Genomic DNA, 26,350 nt, shown 5'->3' with positions numbered 1-26,350 from the left:
TAGGAGAAAACCATTTTTAATTGAAAAATAAAGCAATACATCTCAATGAACACTGTATTGAAGGACATAGACTAAACTAAGTTGAAGGAGAAATGGCTTTCCTAAGTGGTACCGTGAAAGCGATGCGTCAGCACACTGCTATAGCTTCCTCCTTTATGCTGGTGGCTACTAAACAACACCACTGAGGCTTCTTCCCCATGAATTAAACTGTAAAGTCAACCCTTGTTCTTAATCTACTGACAAAAAAGAATTTAAAACTTTTTTCCATTTTCAATAAGTTACTAATGCGAAAGAGATAATTCTCATGAAAAAGCTATAGATATATTAATATTTAACTCATCCACAAGACTTCAAACAGGATTCCAGAATGATCTCTAGTACAAGTTTCCCTTTAAGTTTGTACATCCCAGGGTGATTTAGCAACACACTGGCTAAATTGAACTTTAAAAGCATCCAGGTTATTGCTTCTGTGGAGAGAAGTCTCCCTTTAAAGAGTTCATTATATAGATGTTCCTAGGATTACACTCTTGTATGTCAACTCAAAGTGCTAGAGAACACAGTAAACGTCACGCTCAAGAAATGACAGGGGAAAAAAAAGGTATTAAGATGTATGGCTTGTTGTGAGTCTACATTACTAAACATAAATAAAGTCATTACTGTTTAACTGAAAAAGGTTTTTACAAAACTGCACATCCAAAATTAACATTTTTATTAAATCAAGTTAAAAAAAATGTTCATTGTAGAAAAGTCAACAAGGGTATTAAGAAAATCAAAATATACCCTTTTTACAATATATGTTGTATATATTAGCAGCAAACTACTTCAGAGATTTTCTTTTATGTTTATTTTAAAGAAAGCACAACAGTGTGATGTTAGCATGGAATGTAACAATTCCCTCTTCACTCTTTACTCTGTGACTTGGCCTTCTCTACAATACTTTATACCAAAGATTAAGAACTCAGTTTTGACTAAAATGTAGTGAAACAGAGGCTGGTAAAAATCTCACCACACATCAGCTATGAATCATTTTCAAAAAGAACAAATGAGCACCATTTAACACATTTTTTCAGGTGTAATAACAGCCAACTGTACCACGTAGTATTTGGTTTACTGTTTTAAAAACGTGGTAACATACAAAGTTTTAAACAAATGAGATAAATACTTCAATCCTATATTGCTGTCCATTATTAAAACTCTTTAATAGAAATTCTATACATAACCTGACAAACTCTAGGCAAGGATATATATATGTGTATATATACATGCAAAAGTCTATGTACATATCCACATACATCTGCAACTTTGGATTTTTAAAAAACTAATTTAAGTGTAATGTATCATTCACTGACTAAAAAGTTTCATCAGCAAGTGAGAAACACTGACTACAAAGAACTGTCATATAACATATTTGGGCTTACAAATTACTCAACCTAGATTGAAATAACAAACACCACCAACGAAAACTTTTTCTCTTGTTTCTTCTAACCACAAAAGAAGAAACATTTGTACAATACACTTTCAGAGTCAAAATTATTAAAGAAATCTCACTAGTCTTCAAAAATACTAAACATTATATAAATACAATTTTCCTATTGTATCCTCAGCCAGGATCTATTCTTTTGAAAACCCCTTTGGCCCCCCCCTCCCCCCTCTGCACTTCAAGTTTCCACTCTGCAGCTCTGACAAATGGCTCAGGTTTATTAGTTTTATAGGAATCACATCGTTCAGAATTTGCAGTTATCTCTCTACTAAATAGAAGGAACTGTACCAAATTATCAAAAACAACTTAAACATTCAGAATATGTAATACAAGAAAGAAAAAGACAACAGATTCCCTTTTCACCACACAAGTGAAATACGACCCTTTCCATGCTGTTAAAGTAACTGTCTAGAGAATGGAATTAGGGTGGCCCACCTTTATTTTCAATTAAAAACCTAATACAGTAGACTGAATTATTATTTTTATTAATATGCACAGCAAATTACTGAAAACGGTGACTTCATGTCTTCTCCTTAAAGATGGCACTTGTAGGTAGCAAGGAGGCAGAGATGTCTACACACATCACATGTTAACTTGGAAAGACTCTTCCACAGCAGTTTGATATTGGGTTTCCTCATCTAGCTGAAGATTCTTAAAAAAATAAATAAATAAAATAACATGTCAACAAGAAAGTCACCAACTATTCAATTTTATCTAATGCATTACACATCTTCATTTGCAAACAAGGGAGTATATGTACAGCATGCTTTAAAATGCAAGCCTGAACACCACGGTATGTGCCATATTCTCAGCCACTCTGGAACCTAAGGCAGGAGGATACCTTGAGGCCAGCAATTTGAAACCAGCATGGACATAATGGGACCCCATCTCAAAAATTAATTTAACAAAATATAAGGTTTCAATACATGGACTTTAAAAATTTTAAGTTTAGCTATAATTATTTAGTAATAACTAATAACTGTTCTGCTCAGCAGAGGATACATTATACTAACCAAAATTATACTTAATTAAAACTAATAATATGGTAAATATGTATCACTTCCACAAAAGATTTCTAAATTTTGAAGGGAAAGTAATTTTAAGAAAAATAAGCACTTAATGAGTTAACAGTTGAATAACAACTTCTTAACCACAGCATGGAACACAGCTTTAAATTATAAACTGACTCTTTAGGACTTGGGGCTCAGTGTCTCAGTGCAGAATGGCTGTTCAGAACGTACTGAGTCCCGGAGTCTAATCCTCAGCACCAAACCAAACTCCCCAGGCAAAACAACAGCAACAAAAACCTTATCTTTAAAAAACATTATTTGCTGTTAATTTTATGTCACATGGGTTAACTTTAAAAGATATCACTTTGACTTGACAAATGAAATACAGTTTTCTATGGCAAAGTAAAACAAAATTAAGATTAAAATATAGTTAAAAAACTATTTTGCTCTTCCAAATATAGCCCTCTAGACACAGTAACTGCTCTTAAAATGAAAACTTAAGAGTAAAATACAATTACTTCCTAAAATCACTAAACTGGCACATGTAAATTTTACGAACATTTAAATTATTCCAAAATAGTAGACTAAAACTGCAAATTCCATAAAAATAAAAATTATGCATGCCTGTGCTTATCTTAACAGGAAAACAAACATAAATTGCTCTTTATTGGAATTAATTGTGTATATAATAAGACCTTAACTACATACAAGCCAAATAAAGTACAATTTTACAATTAATAATGGGAAATTATCATGAATATGAAAAGAAGAAACTGGCCCATTTTGGCCTGAGTCCTTGTTGTCCTTCCTAAGTGGACAACCAGGGTTTTGATGGGTTTTCTTTGGTTTGGTTTGTAACTCTGCCTCGTATGCTAACAATGTTTTGTTTGTTTGTTTTTTCAGATTTACTTATTTACTTCATGTATCTCAGACACACCAGAAGAGGGCATCGGATCCCATAACAGATGGTTGGGAGCCACCATGTGGTTACTGGGAATTGAACTCTAGACCTCTGGAAGAGCAGTCAGCGCTCTTAACCACTGGGCCATCTCCCAGCCCATGGCTAACAACTTACTCTATTTTACTCTATATTTGGAACACATCTTCCACACAGGTTTCACCAATTTTACTTTTCAAGAAGATATAATTTCTCTTAATTCTAGATAATTTTTTACTTAAACCTTCATTTTACAATAAGGGGTTTATTTTTCCAATAATTATCTCTCTAGGATAAACAATAAATTCAATCCCCAGAATTTCCAAAGCTTAACAATGTTACTACTAAAAATACAGCAACTTGCTCTTTATCCAAGAAGTCTGATTCCACAACTTGCCTGAAAACTCAAATCCAGATTGAAAGAGTTAAATTAACTTTCTTAATCTTGAAGAACTCACTTACCACAAATTCTCCATAATCAAACTGATGTCTTTGATTTAGATGACTAACGAAATTTCTAGTAATCTGGCTAGGATCTCCCCAAGGAAGAGACACACAAATAGGACATGTCTATGAGAAACAGATTGTTTTAAATAACAAAAATAATGAAACATTATATAATTGTTGAGAGCATTAAAATACAAGCTCATGTTACTGAAAACATACTTTATTGTGCTTCAGTCTGCTGCATTTTGCAGATATTATATTTATTTGAAAATTGAAATTTGTGTCTACCCAGTGTGTCTATTTGACACCATTGTTCCAATAGCTCAAACAACCATTAACATTATTTAACAATGAAGCATTTGAATCAGATAATATATATACTTTAGGCATAATACTACTGCATACTTAACAGACACAGTACATACAGTCTAATTGTAACATTTATATTCACTAAAAACTCAAAAAAGGTATAGCTAAATTCACATCAAATTTTTACTTTTTTTTTTTTTTTTGAGACAGGGTCTTTCATGTAGTTCCAGCTATCCTGGAGCTTGCTATGTAGACCAAGCTGGCTCAAACTCACTGAGATCCTTCTGCCTCTGCCTTCCACGTGCTGAGATTAAAGGCATTCACCACCACTCCTGGCATCAATAATTACTTTAATACTATGATCTATACTCAAACCTACAATGTTTCTAAGATATGACTAAAATCAAAAAGCACTGGATGGTATACAGAGATTGAAACAGGGTCTCGCTATATATAGCCCAAGCTGGCCTTGTACTTATGATCTTTCTGTATAAGCCTCTCAAGCCCTGGGAGTGCAGACACATGCCACCATGTGTCTCTTAAAATCATTTCTAAAAGTCAAATACCATGACTACATCATAAGAGAGACTATGGACATTCTATTACTTAGCCTGTAATGAGTTTTTATTAACTACCTACCATATGTATAAACAGAATATTATTTGATTTAATTAGTAACAATTACAGAATTATTACTAGCTTGGTGTCATTTATATATAAAAATGGACTGAATTATAAAGTTTAAACTGTATCCTCAAAGTTTTAATAAAGTACATTTTTAAAAGTTGACTGACAAAAAGAAACTTTAATAACTGGATTCTAATCAAAGCTGACAATACACAAAATATTTATGCAGAAAAAAATTACAAATTATACAATTCAATATAAAATTAAGCATGCTGTCTTAAATGTATTTATAACAAAATAAAACAAATAAACTATATTTGTTTATTAAACCCTTCCCATTCTAATGAATGGCTGCAGTAATTGAAGAAAAAAAAAATCGAAGTTATCCAGGCATTTTTTTTCATATATTTTTCTAGTATAATATATTAATATATATAATAATAATATAGTATAATATATTAATATAATATAATATAATATTTCACTAAAAATAGGAGTGGCTGGTAATGTTATCAATACAATTTACTCCTTGTTTTTGAAGAAGCTGGTTATTACTGCACAAACCTGTACTCCCTAGCCCTATTATAGACTGGTCTACATTACCTTTACCTCACAGTAATATTTCCCTTTATATGAGGTAATAAAAATTTAATGTCTCATTCTGTCATTGATCATTAGCAAAAATATGCTGTATTAATAACTTAAATCCAAATTTTAATCAACAACCTTTCTCTGTCAATGTACATGTAGAGAAATACAGAGACCACTTCCTCCTGAGGCTGAGGCAGGAAGAATAATACAACTGCAAGGTCTGCTTGGGCAACTAAGTGAGACTTCATCACAAATACTTATCAGAAAAAAATGTAAAGGGCTATAGAGTTTTCAGAGGCTAAGAGCACTGACTGCAGGATGAGGAGATATCCTCTCAGAGGAGAAGTGGAGAGGAGGATGGGGGAAGGTTTGTGGGAGGAGGTGAGGGGGGCAGTGAGTAGGATGTAAAGTGAATAAATAAATAAGATTATTAACCATAAAAAAGAAAAAAAAAAAAGAATGCTGTCTGCTTTTCCAGAAGTCCTTAGTTAAATTCCCAGCAACCACACGGTGGCTTTTATCTCAGGTGCCCTCTTCTGGCCTGCAGACATCTATGCAGGCAGAACACTGTATACAGGTAATAAATAAATCTTCAAAGGTGGGCGGGGCTGGAGTAATAGGATGCTTCTGGGGCAAGTGCAAAGGAAAGGAAATAAAAAGTATTTTCCAGCTTAATAGCTCCTCTTCCATTGTATAGATTTAAAAATCACTTATCTATAAAATATATACTCAATATGAATTCTTCAGGGACCATAATGTTGGAACCCTGTAATCTACATAAATCTACCCTAAAAATGACATAAAAAAGACAAGTTTTCATCAAAACAAAAACTCTGACTTCTTCAAAGATACAAATAAAGCTATCTACTGGTTTTAATTTATTCTTTGGTTTTTGAGACAAAGTCTCACTGGAACAGTTTGAAGATCAGGCTGGTGTCAAGTACCTGTCCCCCCAGTGCAAAGATTAAATACATGCCACCATGCTCAGCCCAGTTCTTATACACACATATACTGTCTTCTGCAGCAGATTCCCATGAATAGACCCAGTCCTCTGCATCCAGCAGAATAAAGTACCCAACAGAATTGGTTCCACCACCACCACATAGCAATATCTAGTTCACCTTTCGTTTTTTCTTACACTAGTCTACATTTCCTCTCAATAACTATCTTGATTACATGAGATAATCAAATTTTACAACTCATTTTTGCATTACAATTATTAGCAAAAATCTACCATGTTCATCATTTAAATACAAATATATAGAAAGAACCTTCCCCCTTTTGTATACATAAAGAAATACATGGAACAACATGTTTTAAACAAAAGATTCTTTTGAATATATATACTCACCACAGGAACTATCTGAAATAGGTGGTTACTATTACAGTGATCCAATAAACGTTGTCTGGTGAAATTTGACTCTTGACATAAGGGACACTTAAAGGTGGGATGCCCAGAAGAACTACAAAGTAATTCAAATGAGACATATTGAAATTCAAAGCCATCAACATTTTTTTAAAAAGTACTCCTGTGTTTTGACCCATTGTTGTAAACTCACTATTTGTTTTAAGTCAGTTATGAAATTATTCAACAAGTAATTCAGAGTAGAATTTCTCTCACTTTATACAGTACTAGTATTTGTCATTTAAGTCTTTTTTCCCCTTAGCACCAATAGTCCATGCCTATAACTCCCAGTATCAGAGGCTGAAGTTGTTGGGATAACCGCACATTGTATCAACAGGCTATGACAGTGTATCCCTGTGTTATTAACTGTTAATTGCTGGGCAGGTGGCCAGGAAACGCAAATGTTTGCTTCTTTACCTGCCCAAAAAGGCAAGCTGCCCTAGATAAAGTCACCCCCAATGCCAACTGGAAGAGGTGTGGTTTTTGCTTAATAAAGAACTGGTGGCTTGGACCAAGAAAATAACCCATACTGAGACATACCTGGAGAAGGAAGGTAGAGAGCAAAGACAGCAAGCTATGTGGCAGAGACACAGTGGCAGAAGCCAGATTAAGTTTAGATAGGCTAGCTGAAGAACTGCCCCAGCAAACAGGCCAACAGCCTTATACTATACAGATGTCTTTATTAAGGTCCCCCCCAAAGCCCCTGTAATATGAAGCAGCATGATCATGAGTTCAAGACCAGCCTCACCTACCTAATGAAACCTATCTCCAAACAATTACAAACAAAATATAGGACCATGGTTAAGAAGTTAAATCCAAATTTAATTGTAATCATTCATGTGATGTCAAGTCACTGGTGTTCATTCAAGTTTCTAACTGTCTCCTAACATTTTACAAAGTTCCTATGTAGGAACTTAAGTTTCCAGACTCAGGGGCTGGAGAGATGACGGTTAAGAGCACTGGCTGCTCTTCCGGAGATGATCTGTGTTGTGATATAATCACAATTTGTGTCCAGACATTCCACACCAGGCCAATACAGTCCCACATGGAGAGGTTTGAGGAAGTCAGAGACAAAGGTGTACGGGGTTTGGGGGACAGGAAAGGTCTGCCTTTTATTTAAACTATGACGTAACTGCTCCCAGGTGAAGGTAGGAGCTGAACCAAATGTATGCTGGGAATGTATAGCCATGGCAACAGATGCACAGGTCCCTGTGGCCTGCAGGTGACATCACTGTTGGAGGCAAACGCAGTTCCTTATACCAATACTCTTGAGTTTAATTCCTAGCAACCACATGGTGGCTCACAACCATCTGTAATGAGATCTGATGCCCTCTTCTGGTGTGTCTGAAGTAGGCTACAGTGTACTTATATATAATAAATCTTTTAAAAAAAAAGTTTAAAAGAAAAAAAGTTTTACAGATTCCAGAAACCACTTCTCAATGGCTGAATTAAGTGAAGGGACAAGTAGTTATCGGACCTAAACAAATGCACGGTGAAATGTGCTTTACTTCCCTCCCCAAAGCACACAAAATGTAGTTTTTTTTTTTTTTAAAGATTTTATTTATTTTATGTATATGAGTACACTGTAGCTGTCTTCAGACACACCAGAAGAGGACATCAGATCCTATTACAGATGGTGAGCTACCGTGTTGTTGCTGGGAAATGAACTCAGGACCTCTGGAAGAACACTCAGTGCTCTTAACTACTGAGCCATCTCTCTCCAGCGCAATAATGTAATTTTTAAAAAGGATTTCCATCAAATCCTAACTTTACTCCAGATTAAGAACCTAAAACAAAATTCACTAAAAAAGGCAAAAGCAAAAAAACCAAAGACACTGATAGCAAGAATGTGGTGCTTTAAATAACAACCGCCCACAAAGGCTCCCATGTTTGGATACTTGGTTCCTATTTGTTAGTTAGTACTCTTTGGAAAGGATTAGCAAGTGCTGCCTTGTTGAAAGTGTGTCACTGGGCAGGGTTTGAATTTCAAAAGACTGACAGTGTGCTTTCTTTCCGCTTCCTCCTTGTGTATGAAGAGGAGAGCTGCTCCAGCGGCCAACTGCCAGGCCTCATCACCCCACCTCAGGTTCTGGTCCTCTAGAACTGTAAGCCCCAAATAAACTCTATCTTCTATAAGTTGCATTTGTCATGGTGTTTTACCGTAACAATAAGACAAGAGTACTTCAAAACAATCTAAGAATCAAGCATCACTGGATTTAATACCTCTAAATGTCAAGCAAGGGTCAGCTCAATATTAACACTTTTATCTGAATCATACATGGAAGAAATCTAACCAAGAAAATAGATAAGTTCTTATATGTTCTTGAAAGCAACAATTTAAGCTATTTACTTCTGAAGCATTAACTTCTAGTATTACTGTTAGTGATTTAACTGAATAAATGTTTGTTTTAAAAATACAATACCTAGGTTAGAGAGGAGCTCAGCAGCTAAAGACATTTGCCACCTGAGTCCACCACGACCAACATGGTGGGAAAAGAGAACCAATTCCTGCAAGCTGTCCTCTAGATCTCTGTATGTGTTTATAATACATACATACACACACACACACACACACCAAATATTTTTTTAAACGTTTAAATATAAATCTAGTAATTAATCTATTGTTATAACCTACAGGCATGAAACTCAAAGCACTCTGAAGGCTAGCAAGAGTTTAAGGCCAGCCTAAGAAGTAGAGCAAAACCCTGTCTCAGAAAAAAGAAAAATCTCTTATTGAGGATCCAGGGTTATAGCTCAACAGCATCGTGAATCCTTAATGTATAATGCATGCTCAATCCTGAGTTAAATTCTTGGGTTTTTTTTTTAAGTTTTATTTTATTTACTTCATGTATAAGACACACCAGAAGGTGACATCAGATCTCATTACAGATGGTTGTGAGCCACCATGTGGTTGCTGGGATTTAAACTCAGGACCTTGGAAAGAACAGTCAGTGCTCTTAACCACTGAGCCATCTCTCCAGCCCCAGAGTTAAACTCTTAACCACCACAAATAATAATCTATATTACTCAATATTACTTACTAAAGTAGAATTTTTAAAAAACTTTACCTTGTATCCTCTTGATAAGTTTCTGTGTTATCAGATGCAGATGTTTCACTCCTATTACTTAAGAAGCACAGGGGGAAATAATTAGTACTCCACATAATAAAACACATCAGAGTCACTAACGAGCTGCTTAATGAAAACGACCAGCCTGCACTTCCAGGGCTGGAGACGGCTCAGCACTTAGAACGTTTGCTGCTCTTGCAGAGGACCCAGCCTCAGTTACCAGCACACAATTTACCTCCAGTTTCGGAGGAGCTGATGGATCCCTTCTGCTCTCTATAGACATCAGGCACACATTTGGGTACACATGCAGGAAAAACATACATTCATATTTTTAAAATAAAGTCTAAACTTCGAGTAGTCATAAAATACTAAATATTCATGGCACTGCTTTCCAAATCAAGTAAGACCGTTTGAATTCCTATTCATTCATGCTTTTTAAAAGAGATTACAGCAGAGCAGTAGCACCACTCAGAAGGCTGAGGGAGGAAAATCATAGGTTTGAGGCCAGCCTAGACTACAGAAAATTCCAGGTCAGCCAATACCTGCATAATGAGACCTTACCTCAAAAAACAAAAATAATTTCTACAATATTCAGATTCAAAGGTGTAAATTGAAAAACAATTTTGCGGGGCTGAAGAAATGGCTTAGTGTTTAAAAGCAGTCTGTTCTTCTAGGGGTCCTGAGTTCAATCCCCAGCAACTACATGGTGGGTCACAACTACCTATAGTATGATCTGATGCCTTCTTCTGGTGTGCAGGTGTACATGCAGATAGAGCTCTCATATACATAAAATAAATAAATCTTAAAGAAAACAAAATTTTAAGATCTTTTGCCTCAGTGATGTTCTTTTGGGGGTGATGAGGGGAAATGAGGGCTAGGGATAGGGTCTAGAAATATAGTGCTAGCATTATAGGCATATGCTATCATACTTGGCCCTTGCTAATTTTTTTAAAACTGTGTATGGGTGTTTTGCCCGCATGTAGGTCTATGCAGTACATGCATGTAGTACAGAGGCCAAGAAAGGGTGTGGCATCCACTGTTTCTGAAGTTACAAATGGTTGTGATCCCTCTTGTGGGTACTGAGATTCAAACCTAGGTCCTGTGTTCTTAACTACTTAACAGCCAATGCTCCTAACTATTAAGCCATCTCTCCAGCTCTCTTTGTTAAAATTCTTAAACTCTGGAGTTGAAGTAAAATATTTGTGAACTTTTGTCATGTAGCTAGGATATGGTAGAAGATTGTGGCTTCCAAAGTGGCAATTTCACAAAACATAAGAATTTTTAAATGCTGATTATTCCTTAAAAAATGAAAAAAGAAACTAGGCTTCATTAGCACACTTCTCTAATACACTGACTATCCTGACATATTTACTTGTATCCTATGCCAGAAAGTCAGAGGCATATGAAGTATTAGAAGGGGCACTGCATACAAAAACTGTAACTAACAGGCCACAGAAAGTGATAAGTATATTGTCCGTATTACAAAAACAAGTACTTACAAGCACTGGGATTTCTTTTCCCGTTCACTAGCCTACTTCTACCATGGGGGAACACCTTTTTTCTTTTTCTCTTTTTTTTAAAGATTTCATTACATGATGTGTTTCAGTGCAGGTGATCTTAGAGGCCAGAGACATCTCTCCCCTCTCCCCATCGATTCTAGCTGGAGTTATGGATGGTTCTGAGAGCCACCTAGTGTAGGTGCTAGGAATGATACAGGTCCTCTGAAGAGCAAACCATACCTCCCTAACCAACCCCTGAAGCAACACCAACAAAAACAAAAACCATTTCTCTTGCCAGGCATCATGATTCCTATAATCCCAGTATTCAGAAACCAGTTCACCAGCTGGAAGATTGCTCAAAACTACCTAAAAATCACATGGCAAAATCCTGTCTCAAAAACAAAACAAAACAAAACAAACCCCTAAGTTCTGAGGATGTAGATAGGTAAAGCTATGGGGCCCTATCTGATCCCTAAATATAATAAAACAAATAGAACAAAAAAACCCACCTTTTTGACGGGAATGGTGGCACACATCTTTGATCCCAGCATGCAGGAGGCAGAGAGACAGAGGCAGGCAGAGCTCTGAGTTTGAGGCCAGCCTGGTCTACAAAGCAATACCAGGACAGCCAGGGCTCTGCTACACAGAGAAACTCTGTCTCAAAAAAACAAAACAAACAAAAATCACCTTTTAAAATCTGGCCCATGTCCATACCGAAAATTCACTAAGCCTTCTATTCCAAAATTCATAGGAAATATATTAAAACAAAACAAAACAAAAAACTAGACCCCAGATAAGATTTTGCGGTAAATAAATGCAATAAAGCTAAAAAGGGTCTAATCGGAACATAAACTACATTTCTATCAATAGGAAGAAATTCTAGGTAAGGACATTTTTCACAGTCTAAAAAAAGAAAAAGCCTTGGAAGGGATGGATGGATGGATGGAAGGAAGGAAGAAAGGAAGGGAAGGAAGGGGAGGGAGGGGAGGGAGGGAGGGAGGGAGGGAGGGAACAAGAAGACTGGCTAGATAGACAGGTAAAAGGTCTACCTGCAGAGCTGGTTAGGCGCAGAGGTGGTTAAGTGCACTCCCAGCACACACCTGCCTGTGTAATTCTACTCCAGGGGGATCTGACACCCTCACACAGACACACATGCAGGCAAACACCAATCCTCATAAAACAAAGATACATCAAAATTTTGCTGGTTGGAGTGGGGAGGAGGCCTGGGGGTAGGGGGAACATCCTCTTGAAGATAGGGGAAAGAGTGGGATGAGGAACTATGGGAGGGAGGACCAGGAGGGTGGCAACAGATGGACTGTAAAAAAAATTTTTTTAAACTGGTCATGGTGGTGATGCACACCTTTATTCCCAGCATGAGGGAGGCAGAGGCAAATAGATCTCTGAGTTCAAGGCCAGTCTGGGAAACAAAGCAAATTCCAGGACAGCCAGAGCTAAACTGAGAAACCTTGTCTTGAGGGGGAAAAAAAGTCTAGCAGCTGAGCTGGCAAGGTATGTTTGGGTGCTAAAGAAAAACAGTATCACTTATAAAGGATGTAGGTCAAGGTGTGAACATCATGCAAGACATTATTCAAGTTAACCTTTCCTACACTAACACACGTCAACCTCAATCTTAAAGAGGTGAGAAAACCAAGGCACAAAATTTTGACCAAGTCAAACGATTATGAAATAACAGCTTCAATCTGAGCCAGGGCACTCTTAAATCTAGTGTGCATGGAAGCAGTGCATGTTCCTTTGTTCATTCATTCATCTTTGAGGTACTAAAGATCTAATCTAGGGCATCACACTATAGCCCCAACCCTATCCTACAGCACTTGGGGTATCTTGCTACAGTTGACTTGTCTGGCCTTGAAAGCCCAGGGGGATCTTGTGATCCTCCTTCAACCTCCTGAGTAGCTGGGATTACAGCCCTGTATCACCAGGCCTGTATTTTATTGTATTCATTCACTTACTTTTAAGTAAAGCACTCATGAAAGCTAGTTCTGAGGGGAGACATGGACAAACACACCCTGGACCCTCATGGTACATCATTAAGCTCCAGGTTCAAAGACTATCTCAAAAGCTATGGTAAAAAGCTACTGAAGGGCTGGAAAGATGACTCAGTGGTTAAGAGCACTAACTGCTCTTCCAGAAGTCCTGAGTTCAAATCCCAGCAACCACATGGTGGCTCACCACCAATCTATAATGAGATCAGATGCCCTCTTCTGGTGTGTCTGAAGACAGCTACAGTGTACTAGTATACAATAAAAAACCTACTGAAGATGGAACTCAACACTAGCTCCTTGCACCCTCACGGCTGCCACTGCTGCTGCCACCACCGCCACTACCACCACTGAACATACACATATACAAAAGGAGACTGGAATAGTACTTTGTGCTATCGGTCAGTTATTAGAGCTTGGAGATTTAACATCTTTTCCTAAACACTAAAGGAAATATATGGGGCAAGGCTGGAAGAAGGTTTTAGTAGTTAATCATCCAAGTGGAAAAAAAAAAAAAAAAAAAAGAGGACCCAAGTTTGGCTGCAGCAACCTCATCAATTAGCTCCTGACTACCTGTAACCCCAATTCCAGGGGCATCTGACACCTTCTGGCCTCTGCACTCACATGAACATAACACACAGAGAGATTACACAGATTAGAGTGCCATCTGGCAGATTCAAGAGCTACCAAGTAAATTCAGAGAAATATGAGGAACTGAGAGAAGTAACAACAGGAAAGAAAAAAGCAGATAAGGAATATTGGGACTAAATAAGGAATTATTAGGACTAAACACTGTCTGACCAAATGAATCTAAGGAACCAAATGAGCAAGCTCTGTCTCCTAAGGTAGACAGCTGTCACTTAACAAGTAGTACAGGCGGGATTGGGGATTTAGCTCAGTGGTAGAGCGCTTGCCTAGCAAGCGCAAGGCCCTGGGTTCGGTCCCCAGCTCCGAAGAAAAAGAGGAAAAAAAAAAACCAAGTAGTACAGGTATCTAAATTGAATTTTAAAGGATGCTCACAGAAGAGCTAGGAGTTTGCTCAGCAGGTATAAACACTTGCTACTTACTTACTAAACCTGATGACCACCAGGAGTGACGGCATTCCTATAATCCCAGCAGAAACAGCCTGATCTTTTTGAGTCTCTGACTGTCAGTCCTCCAAGGCCAGGCTGGCCTGAGTTCCAACACAGCCAGGACTATATATAGTCCAAGACCCTGTTTTGTTTTTATTTTGTTAAAAAAACAAAATAAAAAGGCCAGAAGACCTGAATTTAATCACTAGGACCCACACAGAATAAGAAAACTAGGGGGTTAGTGAGATGGCTCAGTGGTTAAGAGCACTGTCTGCCTTTCCACAGGTCCTGAGTTCAATTCCCAGCAACCACATGGTAGCTCACAATCATCTGTAATGAGATCTGATGCCCTTTTCTGGTGTGCAGGTGTACATGCAGATATACATTAAACAAATTAAACAAACTTAAAAAAAGAACACTAACTCCTCCAAGTTATCCTCTGATATCTCTCTCTCTCTCACGCACACACACACACACACACACACACACAAAAATAAATGTAATAAATGTTTTAAAATGATGTAACAAAAAAAAAAAATCACTTAAAAAAAGCCATATATTGATGCCGGGTTTGAGATTGCCTATTTGTAAGCCAAGTACCCAGAGAAACAGGAGTTCAAAACCATCATGGGCTATGTATGAAGTTCAGGACCACCTTTGGATACATTATACCCAGTCTCAAAATAATAGTAAGTAAAAGTGGCAGGAGTAATGGCAGAACATATCTGAGAGAAGATACAAAAAGCTTTAAAAAAATTGTAGCTAAAAAAGAACTTAAATGTTATTATCAGAATTACCTTCAAATACTAAGTCTATTCCTTACAGAGCAATGAAAAAAATTCCAATATTTAAATACATTAAAGTGACTTTCCTAATTTCCAAATTATTTATTTCGTCAGAAAAATCAGTTGAGTCTTCAACTCCCAGTTATAATTTTTGTCCCAAGAAAGACTCTCAGGAAGTTTAGGTATATCATGAAGTTGGTCGCCAAGATACAATATTGTATATATCTAATAAATTTAAGACAAATTCTAGTTAAGATACTAGTGTAATTTGTTAAACATATACACCCCATGTAATTCCCCATCTTGTTTATTAAAATTTTGCTTTTTAAAGCTAAAGGTAAATGTTGCTTACCTGCTCCTTACTGAATCTTGAGAAATCTTAACATTTGGAATGACAGAAGAGACACCATATTCATCCTGATACTTCTTACAAGATTTGTAATGATGTCTCATGCGATAAAATTTAATCTGTAAATTATAGGTTAAAATATCTTTAAAACAGAATGCAAAAACCTTGAGATACTGTCAATAATAAGAAAAAAGATGAAGATAGGTAACTAAATATTTAAGTCCAAAAGTTTGATATAAAAAATGAGTATCAGGCAGGATGGCACACACCTCTAACCCCAACACTTAGAAAGCAGTTCTCTGAGAGGTCAAGGCCAATCTTGCCTAGACAATCAGATCAACCAGGGCTACATAGGGAGACCTTGTCTCCAAAAACAACAACAACAAAAAGAAAAATAATTATAGGTAATACATTGTTGTTTATCATACCCACAGAATACAGCTTCTATTAACTTATGTATTTCTTAAATATTTAAGTGGGCTAGAGACTTCTATCAGTACCTAAATCTATTTGACTAAATTATTAACATTTGAGAGTTAGGTAGAACTTTTAAAAAAGCTTTGTATATAGATCTTTAAAGACTGTGAGCTTATTGAAAAAGTAAAATTTTAATTTTAAAGATAAAACTCTAAATTCAACAAGGTTTTTGATATATTAAACTTTCTGGTCTTTTCTACATAATTCTCAACTGAAATAACATCTTATTTACTTTGTTTTTATAGCCCAAACTGGCTGTGAACTTGAAACTCTCCAGAGCAGAGATTATAGTGTACAAAATGCTCTGGAAACGCCTTTCTTTTCAACGCCATATTCATTGGAAAATTAAAACAATTACATAATATAACCCTACCTTTTTTGAACAGCATCTGCAGCTACCAGAAACCCTCCTCATGATATTTTCAAGATCTATGGCCCGTTCCGGACATGCTCTTTCTCTTCTAGTCACACTTCCGCGACATAGAGGACAATGTATTCCACTCTCTCTCATTGCAGTCAGGAAACATTTTCTACAGAAACTAAGCCAAACATTTGTGACAGGTTAATTACAGAAAAAAAGTTATGAAACACAAACAAGTGATTATGGATACATAGTCAAGCTATTGAAAATGTACAGCTCAGTTTTAAATTATATATGTTTTTCTGGCAATAAGACTAATAACTGAATTAGACAGTAACAAAATGAAATTATACTTATATCCATTTTAAAATTTCTTTATTTTTAAAAGATTTATTTATTATATAAGTACACTGTAGCTGTCTTCAGACACACCAAAAGAGGGCATCAGATCTCATTACAGATGATTGTGAGCCACCATGTGGTTGCTGGGATTTGAACTCAGGACCTCTGGAAGAGCAGTCAGTACTCAACCTCTGAGTGGTCTCTCCAGCTTTTTTTTTTTTTTTTTTTGAAGGATCTCACTCTAAGCTCAAGCAATCCTACTTTAACTTCCTGAGTGCTGGTATGTGTCACCACACCCAGCTGCATTTGTGTTTGAAAACTATAAAACAAAAGACAGGTGTACCACAGGCCTTTAATCCCAGCACTCAGGAGGGTGAAGCAGAAAATCTTAGTGAGCTCAAGGACTGACAGAACTACATTAACATAAAAAAAAGACCCTGATTCAAACAAACAAAAAACACCCAATAAATAAAAAAATTTTATTTCCAATCTTACTGTTCCTTCTAAACCACAAACATGCCTCTTCAGATATAAACTTATTATCTCCCTTTGTCCTAGGCTAGATAAATCTAAACAGAACTTACTTCAAAAGAAAGCCTGATAGGAAGAGAAGGAAAAGGTGCAAATCAAAAAATTACTAAACTATTTCAATATATCAAAAGAGCCTATTGGGGCTGGAGAGATGGCTTAGTGATTAAGATCAATGACTGCTCTTCCAGAGGTCCTGAGTTCAAATCCCAGCAACCACATGGTGGCTCACAACCATCTGTAATGAGATCTGATGCCCTCTTCTGGTGTGTCTGAAGACAGCTACAGTGTACTTATATATAATGAATGTCTTTTAAAAAAAAAAAAAAAAAAAGAACCTATAACTTCAGAACAGTACATATAGAAGGGGAATTTGTTGGCAAGAGATTTGGAGGAACCGAGAATGAAATGAGAGAAGGTAACTGAAGATGAAAATGAACAGAACTATTATATGTACTGGACTGTCAATAGATTTTTTAAAAATCATAGTGAGTTTCCAATAAACTAGAGCCACATAGCTCAAACTTCATTTCAAAATAGAAAAGCCTGGTATTTTGGTACACATGCTTATCATCTCAGAACTTGAGACAGGAAAATCAGAATTGTTACTCAATGTAAACTTTCACTTGGATGAGAACTTATTTCCAGCAGTTTACAAATATTACTTGACATTTTACAAATCACCTGAAACAACACAAAATCACCTGAGTAAAAAAAAGTCAATAGAGGTACTGGATTAGGCTGACTGGATCTGTGGGTATATTTAGGACTATCTTGATAGTTATTGATATAACAGACAGCAACATTCCCAGGATTGGCAGCCCTGAACTAAACACCTGACAAGCAAATTTATATAATCAGCTAGCTGAGGAGCAAGCAAGGTTTTGTACATTTATGTCTCTGCTCTTGACTGTGGATATAACGCTTTGAGTTCCTGCCTTGATATTTCCAAAATAAGACTGTGATTGTAAATCAAATAAACCCCCTTCTCACCTGTTGCTTTTTGTCAAAATTTTATCAAAACAAAAATAAAAAAGAAACTAAGATTTTAAAGATTACAAAGTAAAATAAGAGAAATAACCTTATCAATACCCACTCTATTTTCTCCTGAAGTATTTTTTTGGATACTTGCTTCATACACACACACTTTATGACCTTTTCAGAAACAATATTGCTATGTAGCCCACACTGGCTTCAAATTCATGGCAGTCCTCCTACCTAACCTTCTAAGTGCTGTTTTTATATATGTGCCCCTATGCCTGGCTCAACTTCAGTGATCTTGGGAGAGACAGATCAACAGAACTCATATAGGCTAGATAACTATGTCAATACTGGGCTCTATCTCCAGTTCATTTTGGTGTTTTGAGGCAGGAGCTCAGTTGCAATAGCCCAGCCTTAAAATTCCAATTGTCCTTTCTGTCTTCCCAGATGCTGTTGCAGGCCTGACCCACCCAAGGCCTACTTTGTTTCTGGGTGCTGGGGATTGAACCCAGACCCCTAAGCATTGCTAGGCAAGCACTTTAGCACTAATATCCTCATCCCTCACTTTGTTTTACTTATTTTTAGGCATTTTTTCTGACTACTCTAAGGTTATTGCTGTAGTTTGGATTTTTTGTTGTTGCTTTGTTTTTGTCTTGTCTGGTTTTTTTTCCTATTCTGTCTACTCCTCCTCAGGTACAGCTTTCTCTACTTCTAGTTATGCATTTGGGTCTAAGACCTCTTCTTGCTTTCAGTATACTTTCTGATGAATACACACACAAAACAACTTTATATCTATTTATTCCAAATCTATATACAATATATACATATAAGTACTGAAATAAGTACTGTATAAGTCATCAAATCTTATACAAAATCCTTAAAATGTCAGGAGTCTCTTATCACTATTAATTTAAGGTTCTATCATTTTCTTCCCTGACATGTCAACATCACTAATCTCAACTGACAATCTGAAACTTGACACTAATATAAACTTTCTATAAGTGAAAGAAACCTCCCAATGCTACTCTCCTGCCAAAATAGGTCTCTAACTTCTAGGAAAACATTCAATGGGGTGTGTGTGTGTGTGTGTGTGTGTGTGTGTGTGTGTGTGTGTGTGTGTGTGTGTGTGTGTGTGTGTGAACTCCAGCTCCATTACACATATTCTTTGGTTTCTTCTTGCCACAGTATATGAAGGTATATACCACTATGCCCAAAATACAAATTCAGACTAGTAATTTCATCAAGGAAATCAGCATTTATGTTTATATTCCTAAACTGATTTTAGACACTTGCTTGTGAGTACCAACATAAAACTTTCTATCCAAAAGCTTGTATCAGTTAACATTCATTTATAGGTTTTCTCCACTAGACATTAACAGTTCCCCAAGAAAGTGCACTGAGTACTCCTTGTGCCAGCCAAATAGAAAGCCTTAGACAATTCCTATTTGAAGAAATAAATGGAGATTAAAGGGACATTTATATTTTTGGTAAAGTAATTGTAATGCTTTTGCTCCTTCCTGTCATTGAAATGAGAACTTATTTTTAGTGTCTACAAAATCGGCAGTGACCCCAAATCCTTAACCTCATCCCTCTCTATGAATCAGAAAGTAATTTGGTACTCTTTTTTGTTTTTTCAAGACAGGGTTTCTCTGTGTAGCCTTGGCTATCCTAGAACTTACTCTGTAAACAAAAATGGCCTCAGACTCAGAGATCCACCTACCTCTATCTCCTTCCTGAGTGGTGGGATTAGAGGTATGGGCTGCCACTGCCTAACATAAACTGGTATTTTCCTTCTGCATGTTTGCTTTGTCCAATTCTGATGTTAGTTTTGTTTTATTATATATGACTTTACCATTATCTCTTAGAAGCCTGCTTTCTTTGTTTTGTTTTGTTTTTCAAGACAAGCGTTTCCCTGTATAGTCCTAGCTATCCTTGGAACTCACTCTGTAGATTAGGCTGTCCTTGCACTCAGATATCTACTTGCCTCTGACTCTTGAGTGCTCCACCATGCCCACCACCTGTTTGTTTTCTTGTAAGAAAGGAAATGGATCTGGATGGGTTGGGAGGTAGAAGGAAGTGAGTAGTAGAGAAAGAGAACAATATTAGGATATATTACCTGAGGGGCTGGGGGAGAACCCGTTTTTAATAATGGGAGAAAAGGAATTTAGTATACTGGAGTACATACATACATTAAGGCACTAAGCTTAAATGTAAGCCCCATCTCAAACACACAACCTGATTTTACAGAAAAATAAACTTGTCTATAATTCCGAGAAAAAAAAATGTAGTAAACTAATACAGTACACTTTAAATTCTAGATATAAAAACAAATCAATTTCTATACCCATCAATTCAATCTAGACCCATTCCAACATTATCTACCTTTTCATCTACATAAAACTTTTTTCCTCACTCTTTTTTTCAAATTCACTATTCATAAAGAACAAAGCAACTGTAGAAAAAGGTAGAGAGCTATTCTGCTCATGTCAAAGACTATTAAGTTAATCTGAAGAAAGGCCACACTAAGTTAAAAAAAAAAAAATCCCTTTTAGTGGAGCTAAATTATAGTCCTTCATTTTAAATATAACAGAATCTCATGCACAGAATTTTGAGGGGGCTAAAAACGACAATGGGATTTACGAGATCATTGACCTCAGAGTATCTGAACTGATTCTGTACATAAAAGACTTACCGCATACACAAATAACAGCTACTGTAGCTTCTCACTTCATCAGCACCAAATAAAGGAATGTCAGGCTGTTATTAATCTTTTTTGTAAAGAATTCTTTTTTTACAATTTTAAATGTGTTTTTGTGTATGGATGTGGATATGAGTCCAGAGGGCAAAGATGTTGGATCCCCTGAAACTAGAGTTAATAGTTATCTACCTGATCTGGGTGGCAGAAACTGAACTCAGGTCCTGGGGAAGAACAGTAATTGTGCTTAACTTCAGAATCACTTCTTCAGTCCTCTTTAATCTTTCTTGATGAGCAAAGACAATTTACCTATTTCATCATTAACAGCTAACTCACATGAGAACCATAGAATAGAATTAGTGAAGATAAAAGAACAATAAAGAATTAACCCATGCCCAGAAGTAGACAGTCAACACAAGAGTTCAATGGTACTTCTATATAGATTTTTTTTTGAGTGATATTGCTTTGAGCACTTTTTTACCCATTTCCTTACATATTCTATTTTCTAATTTTTGTGGTTTTGTTTCTTGTGTTTATTTTTATTCTGGTTTTATCGGGGTTTGTTTGCTAAAGAGACAGGTGGCAGCCTAGACAGAAAGCTAGTCAGAGAACTAAAAAAATGTGATATGGACACGAAAACTAGCTCTCCACAACTGAAGGCATCTGGTGGTGGTGTGGGAGGGAAAGGACTCAGTTCTATTTAAGAGGCAGGTGGACCATTTAAGAGTTTGACCATGCTCCAATGAGTATATGAATAACAAATTACATTTGATATTTTGTTTATTTTTAGTTTTTCCTAGGGGGGGTCACAAAGGTTGGGGGCGGACATGGGAGGTCTGGGGAGTGAGTATGATTTGGGGTGCATGATGCGAAATTCCAGAGAATCAATGAAAATGTTATGTTTAAAAAAAAGGCAGGTTGGAGGGGGACCATCACCAGAATATATTGTACAAATTAAGATTATCAATGTCAAAAACATTACACTTTTAAGACACCAAAATTCTATCCATCACTCCTTTTTTTTTTAGGAGAGTGTTGGAATATTGGTACTATTGGTTGGTTGTGTTTGAGACAAGGTCTTGCTTGGTGTGTAGTCCAGAGTGGATTGGAACATTAGAAACCAGGCTAGCCTCAAAGTCAAAATCTTTCTGCCTGCGGTTCCCAAGCACCACCTCACCTGGCTTCTACCTATGCCTTGACAAATTAGAGACCCATCACTTTAAAAAGAGTGTGTCTGGGGCCGGTGGGAGGGGCAGCAGTGCTCCCCTTTAATCCCAGGTCAGTCTGGTCTACAGAACTAGTTTTAGGATATCCAAGGCTACAGGAAGAAACTCTTGTCTTGAAAAAAACGAAAACAAAACAAAAATAACAAAAGAGAGAGGGGGGGGACTTATCTAGAATTTTGAATTCTTTTCAGCTGCTTGAAAACACAGAACTTTTTCAGGCTCCACCTGCCAAAAATTCATTTCTAAGTTTGGCAGGGAGCCTAGGCACTGGTTATCTTTAGTATATAAAAGTCCCTCAGGGGAGCCTAGCTCGACGGCCCATGCCTGCAATCCCAGAGACAGGTGGATCACTGAGTTGAAACCAGACAGGGCTGCATGAGTCCTTTTCTCTTTTCTTTCTTTCTCTCTCTCTTCTCTCTCTCTCTCTCTCTCTCTCTCTCTCTCTCTCTCTCTCTCTCTCTCTCTCTCTCTCTCTCACACACACACACACACACACACACACACTCCTCACATTACCCAGGTTTGTGAGATGCTTAGTATACTTTCTCAAGGTCTGTTTCCAACTCCCACTGACACTGGTTGTCTAGAAAATGACTGAAATTCTCCCTCTGCCAAATAAAACCTACCTCAAGTCACCTTGCCCAGCCCAGCGCCTTTGTGTTCTACCTCAGCCCTGGAGTAAACACCTCCTCTAACTGAACGATGTCTTGCCTCCATACTTGTTATAACCCAGCAATAATAAACATGATAGCACAAAGGGAGCTATCTCAAGCCCCGGAAATCCTGCCAGTTTCGGAGTGGGAGAAGGAAGCTACCTCATTTTAGACCGTTTATCACTGAATTTTTAAATAAGCTCAAGGATGGTGTGAGGGAGCGTTCAAGGGCTAGACGGGGGGGGGGCGGGGAGGGTGGTTCTCGCGCAGGCAGGGCTAGGGTCTAAAAACGAAGCAAAGCCCGGAAAACGAGGCAGGTAGCCAAGCGGGCCCACACACCTCTGCCGGGCCCAGGCCGAGCACTCAACGTCCCGGCCTCCACAAGGGTTGCTAGGAAACAAAAAAGGCTCTACGTTCTCTGTGATTCCTCTCAGGCCTGGCGAGGACCACAAGGGACGCCACCGAGAGGGCCTGGACACCGCCCCCGGGCGCGGAGAGCAGGCGACCGGGACAAGGCCGGGCGGTGGGGGTCACAGGCTCCGGCGGGCCGCGGGGCCGGTGCGCCGCACGAGGGAAGGGGCGTCTACTCACACGTGCTGACAGGCCGCGGTCCGCACCGGCGTCTTGAGCACCTCCTGACAGACTGGGCAGTAGAAATCATCTTCCGTGTAGGACGTGTCCGCCGAAAGCTCCTCGGACATGGCGAGGGGTGGGCGGGAGAGGCGACGGCGCCGGCAGGAGCCGAGGTGGCGGCGGCGGTGGCCCTGAGCCTGACGCCCGGAGAGAGCCCTGAAGGGGGAGGGAGTCGTGTCAGGAAGCGGCTCGCTCAGGAAGCGGCCTGCGTCAGGAAGGGGGCGGGACTCGGGGGCGGGGCGGAACGCAGAGACAAGGCAGCAGCAGGAGCAGGTCCCGCCCATTCTCCGCAGGGGACACAGCGTGAGGGCGGGGCTTAGCGGGGAGGTGAGGTAGCCGACGCACTCATTGGCTACGGCGAAGCGTCTATCAACAGCGCGCGCCGAAGCCCCTCCCCTGCCGGCCGCCATGGGGCCGGTAGCCCCGCCCCCAGCGGCCAGGCTCCACCGCTATACAGACCGGCGCTCGCCGGTGAGCCTGTCTTCCTCTGTCGCTCTCACAGGCGCTTTCGGGCTTCCCACGCCCTCCCTGGCCCGCCCCTCTGTCTCTTCCACTCAGCCCGTTGGCCTCACCTCAGATGCCCTGAGCCCGCCGCGCCTCACACTCCGTCTCCGTCTAGGCCGGGAGAGCGATGGTCCCGCGCCGTCTTCTGGTATCAGTCCCGGGGTGCGCAGGCCTCATGGAACTAGGCCCCAGTGAGGCTCGTGATGCACCGTGAAGCCCCCACCCCCGGAGCCGCAGTCCCGCGGCATTGCGCGGCTCTCAGCGGGCCGGCGGGTCACCGCCCACGGCAGGGCGGGGGCGGTGGTCGCCGGCTAGGGCCGCTATGGCAACCAGGGCCGGCGCGGCGGCGGATTGTGACGAAAGCAATGGGCGGTGGTCTCCGGTAGCCTCCAAAGCTGCCCCGCAGTATGGGTTCCGTTTCTTGTTCCTCTTTTCGCGGAGATTTTTCTTCCGTACAATTTCTTTTTTCTTTCCTTCTTTTTCTCCTTTGCTTTGTTTTTGGGGGGTGGTTTGTTTGTTTTGGTTTGGTTTTTTGAGAGTTTATCTGTAGCCTTGGCTGTCTTGAAACGAGCTCTGGAATTAGAGCAGATCCGCTTGCCTGCCCCGCAATCTCATTAGACTCTGTAATTTATGTATAGAGGCAGGAGGATCTCATGTTCAAAGGCAGCCTGAGCTGCTGTGGAGTTTGAATTTTCGTTTTAAACGAAGTGACAGATGCAGTCTTCTATAATACCTTTTTGTTTAGAGATAATGAGAATGCTAGTTTAAAGAAAAATGGGGTAGGAGCATGTACCTGTGCATTCCATCTAAGCCACTAATTTGATATCGTTTTACTCATTGCAGAAACAATAAATGGGTATTCTCGAATGGGCCCGTAATTCCTAGATAAAGCCACATGAAATAGGAATGAAAGTTTTCTGTGGAAAAGAGAAAGTATGGAAAATTAAGAGTATATTAGGGTATTTTCAATTAACTTTGGGGAAAGGTTCCAATTTGTTAAAACCCTTACACACAGTCAATAAACATGACACTTAAGACACTAGTTAGGGAGCTTGGGAGATGACCCAGTCGTTATGAGCTCTAGCTGTTCTTCCAGAGGATCCAGATTCAGGTCTTAGCACCTACTTAGCTCACAGCCTTCTGCAACTCCGGTTCTAGAGAATCTGACTTCCTCTTCTGGCCTCCTTGGGCACTGAACACACATGATGCACAGGCATCCATGCAGGCAAAACATACACAAAAGAACAAAATTGCAAAAAAAATTCTTTAAAAAGAAGACTAGCCAGGCAGTGGTGGCACACATCCTTAATACCAGTACTCCAGAGGGTTTCTTGAGTTCCTGGCCAGTCTGGTCTGCAAAGTGAGTTCATGAACAGGCAGGAATACCAATGAAACCTTGTCTTGAAAAGCCAAAACTGGGGGCTGGAGAAGTGGCTCAGCTGTTAAGAGCACTGACTGCTCTTCCAGAGGTCCTGAGTTCAAATCCCAGCAACCACATGGTGGCTCACAGCCATCTGTAATGAGATCTGATGCCCTCTTCTGTGTGTCTGAAGACAGCTATTGTGCACATACATAGAATAAATAAATCTTTCTTTAAAAAAACTGGAGGTATAGGGGTTGGGGATTTGGCTCAGTGGTAGAGCACTTGCCTAGCAAGCGCAAGGCCCTGGGTTCGGTCCCCAGCTCTGGAAAAAAAACAAAAAAGAAAAAAAAACTGGAGGAATGTGATGAAGTGTTAAATTTCATCTTAATAGTGGCTGTGAAGGTACAAAATGAAATGATTAGAACTCATAGGTTTAGAGAAAAGCTTGAGAGGAGTCTCAATGTTTGTGATCATGCAGGAAGGAGCTCCCCATGTCAGCATGTGAGAGGCTGAAGGGGAATGGAGAGTTCAAGGCCAACCTGGACTACAGGAAAGATCTATCTTTCTAGAACACTTAATTCCTCTACCAGAATATAAGCATTTGTATTCCTATTCTTTTCTCTCCTTAACTTGGAGTACAATGGAAGGGGAAGCAGGGCAGGAAAGTGATTAGCTTTAGATTTCCTGGGAGGGAAAAGCCCATGTAATAAAGGAGCACACCAGCTTCTCACATTCCCGATGTCACTTTTAACTCACTCCTATGTAGTATACCTTACCTTATGTTGTCTATGTGATACTGTTTTCTATTTAAAATTCATACAGTATATTCTGATCACATTTTCCCCTCCCAGGTCATCCCTACCTCTCCACCTATCCAACTCTAAACCTCTTTCTATACAAAACAAACAGGAGAAAAGGGAAGAGGAGAAGAGTGAATAAAGGACTGGAGATTAAGTGCTCAGTGGCTAAGAGCACTTGCTGCTTTCACACAGGACTCAGGTTCGATT

General features: G+C 38.9%; 1 protein-coding gene across 3 annotated transcripts; it reads right to left on the bottom strand.

Moving 5' to 3' along the window:
* On the bottom strand, positions 1-24,302 carry Rnf138 (ring finger protein 138). Of its 3 annotated transcripts, XM_032885537.1 has the most exons (8): positions 24,049-24,302; positions 23,435-23,632; positions 16,431-16,596; positions 15,584-15,699; positions 9,875-9,931; positions 6,753-6,864; positions 3,890-3,997; positions 1-2,131 (listed from the first exon to the last, which is right to left on the bottom strand). In XM_032885537.1, exons 2-8 carry the CDS (start codon positions 23,542-23,544, stop codon positions 2,063-2,065), a joined length of 738 nt encoding a protein of 245 aa, XP_032741428.1. In that variant the 5' UTR covers positions 23,545-23,632; positions 24,049-24,302; the 3' UTR covers positions 1-2,062. The 3 variants fall into 3 exon arrangements, with proteins under 3 accessions (XP_032741428.1, XP_032741427.1, XP_032741429.1); XM_032885536.1 differs by lacking the exon at positions 24,049-24,302 and having other exon boundaries at positions 23,435-23,673; XM_032885538.1 differs by lacking the exons at positions 3,890-3,997; positions 24,049-24,302 and having other exon boundaries at positions 23,435-23,672.
* Positions 24,303-26,350: the final 2,048 nt, after the last annotated feature.

Source organism: Rattus rattus, chromosome 15 (genome assembly GCF_011064425.1).
Source record: "Rattus rattus isolate New Zealand chromosome 15, Rrattus_CSIRO_v1, whole genome shotgun sequence".
In the NCBI taxonomy this organism is placed as follows: Eukaryota; Metazoa; Chordata; class Mammalia; order Rodentia; family Muridae; genus Rattus; species Rattus rattus.
Note: the sequence above shows the minus strand (reverse complement) of the source record. Positions and strands in the feature narration are given on the sequence as shown.

Coding starts and splice junctions, on each gene's coding strand:
- Rnf138 (XM_032885537.1), bottom strand. CDS start 23,544: ATGTCCGAGGAGCTTTCGGCGGACACGTCCTACACGGAAGATGATTTC. Junction 15,700..16,430: donor GCAGATGCTGTTCAAAAAAG/GTAGGGTTATAT, acceptor TATAATTTACAG/ATTAAATTTTATCGCATGAG. Junction 9,932..15,583: donor CAAGATTCAGTAAGGAGCAG/GTAAGCAACATT, acceptor GTGCTTCTTAAG/TAATAGGAGTGAAACATCTG.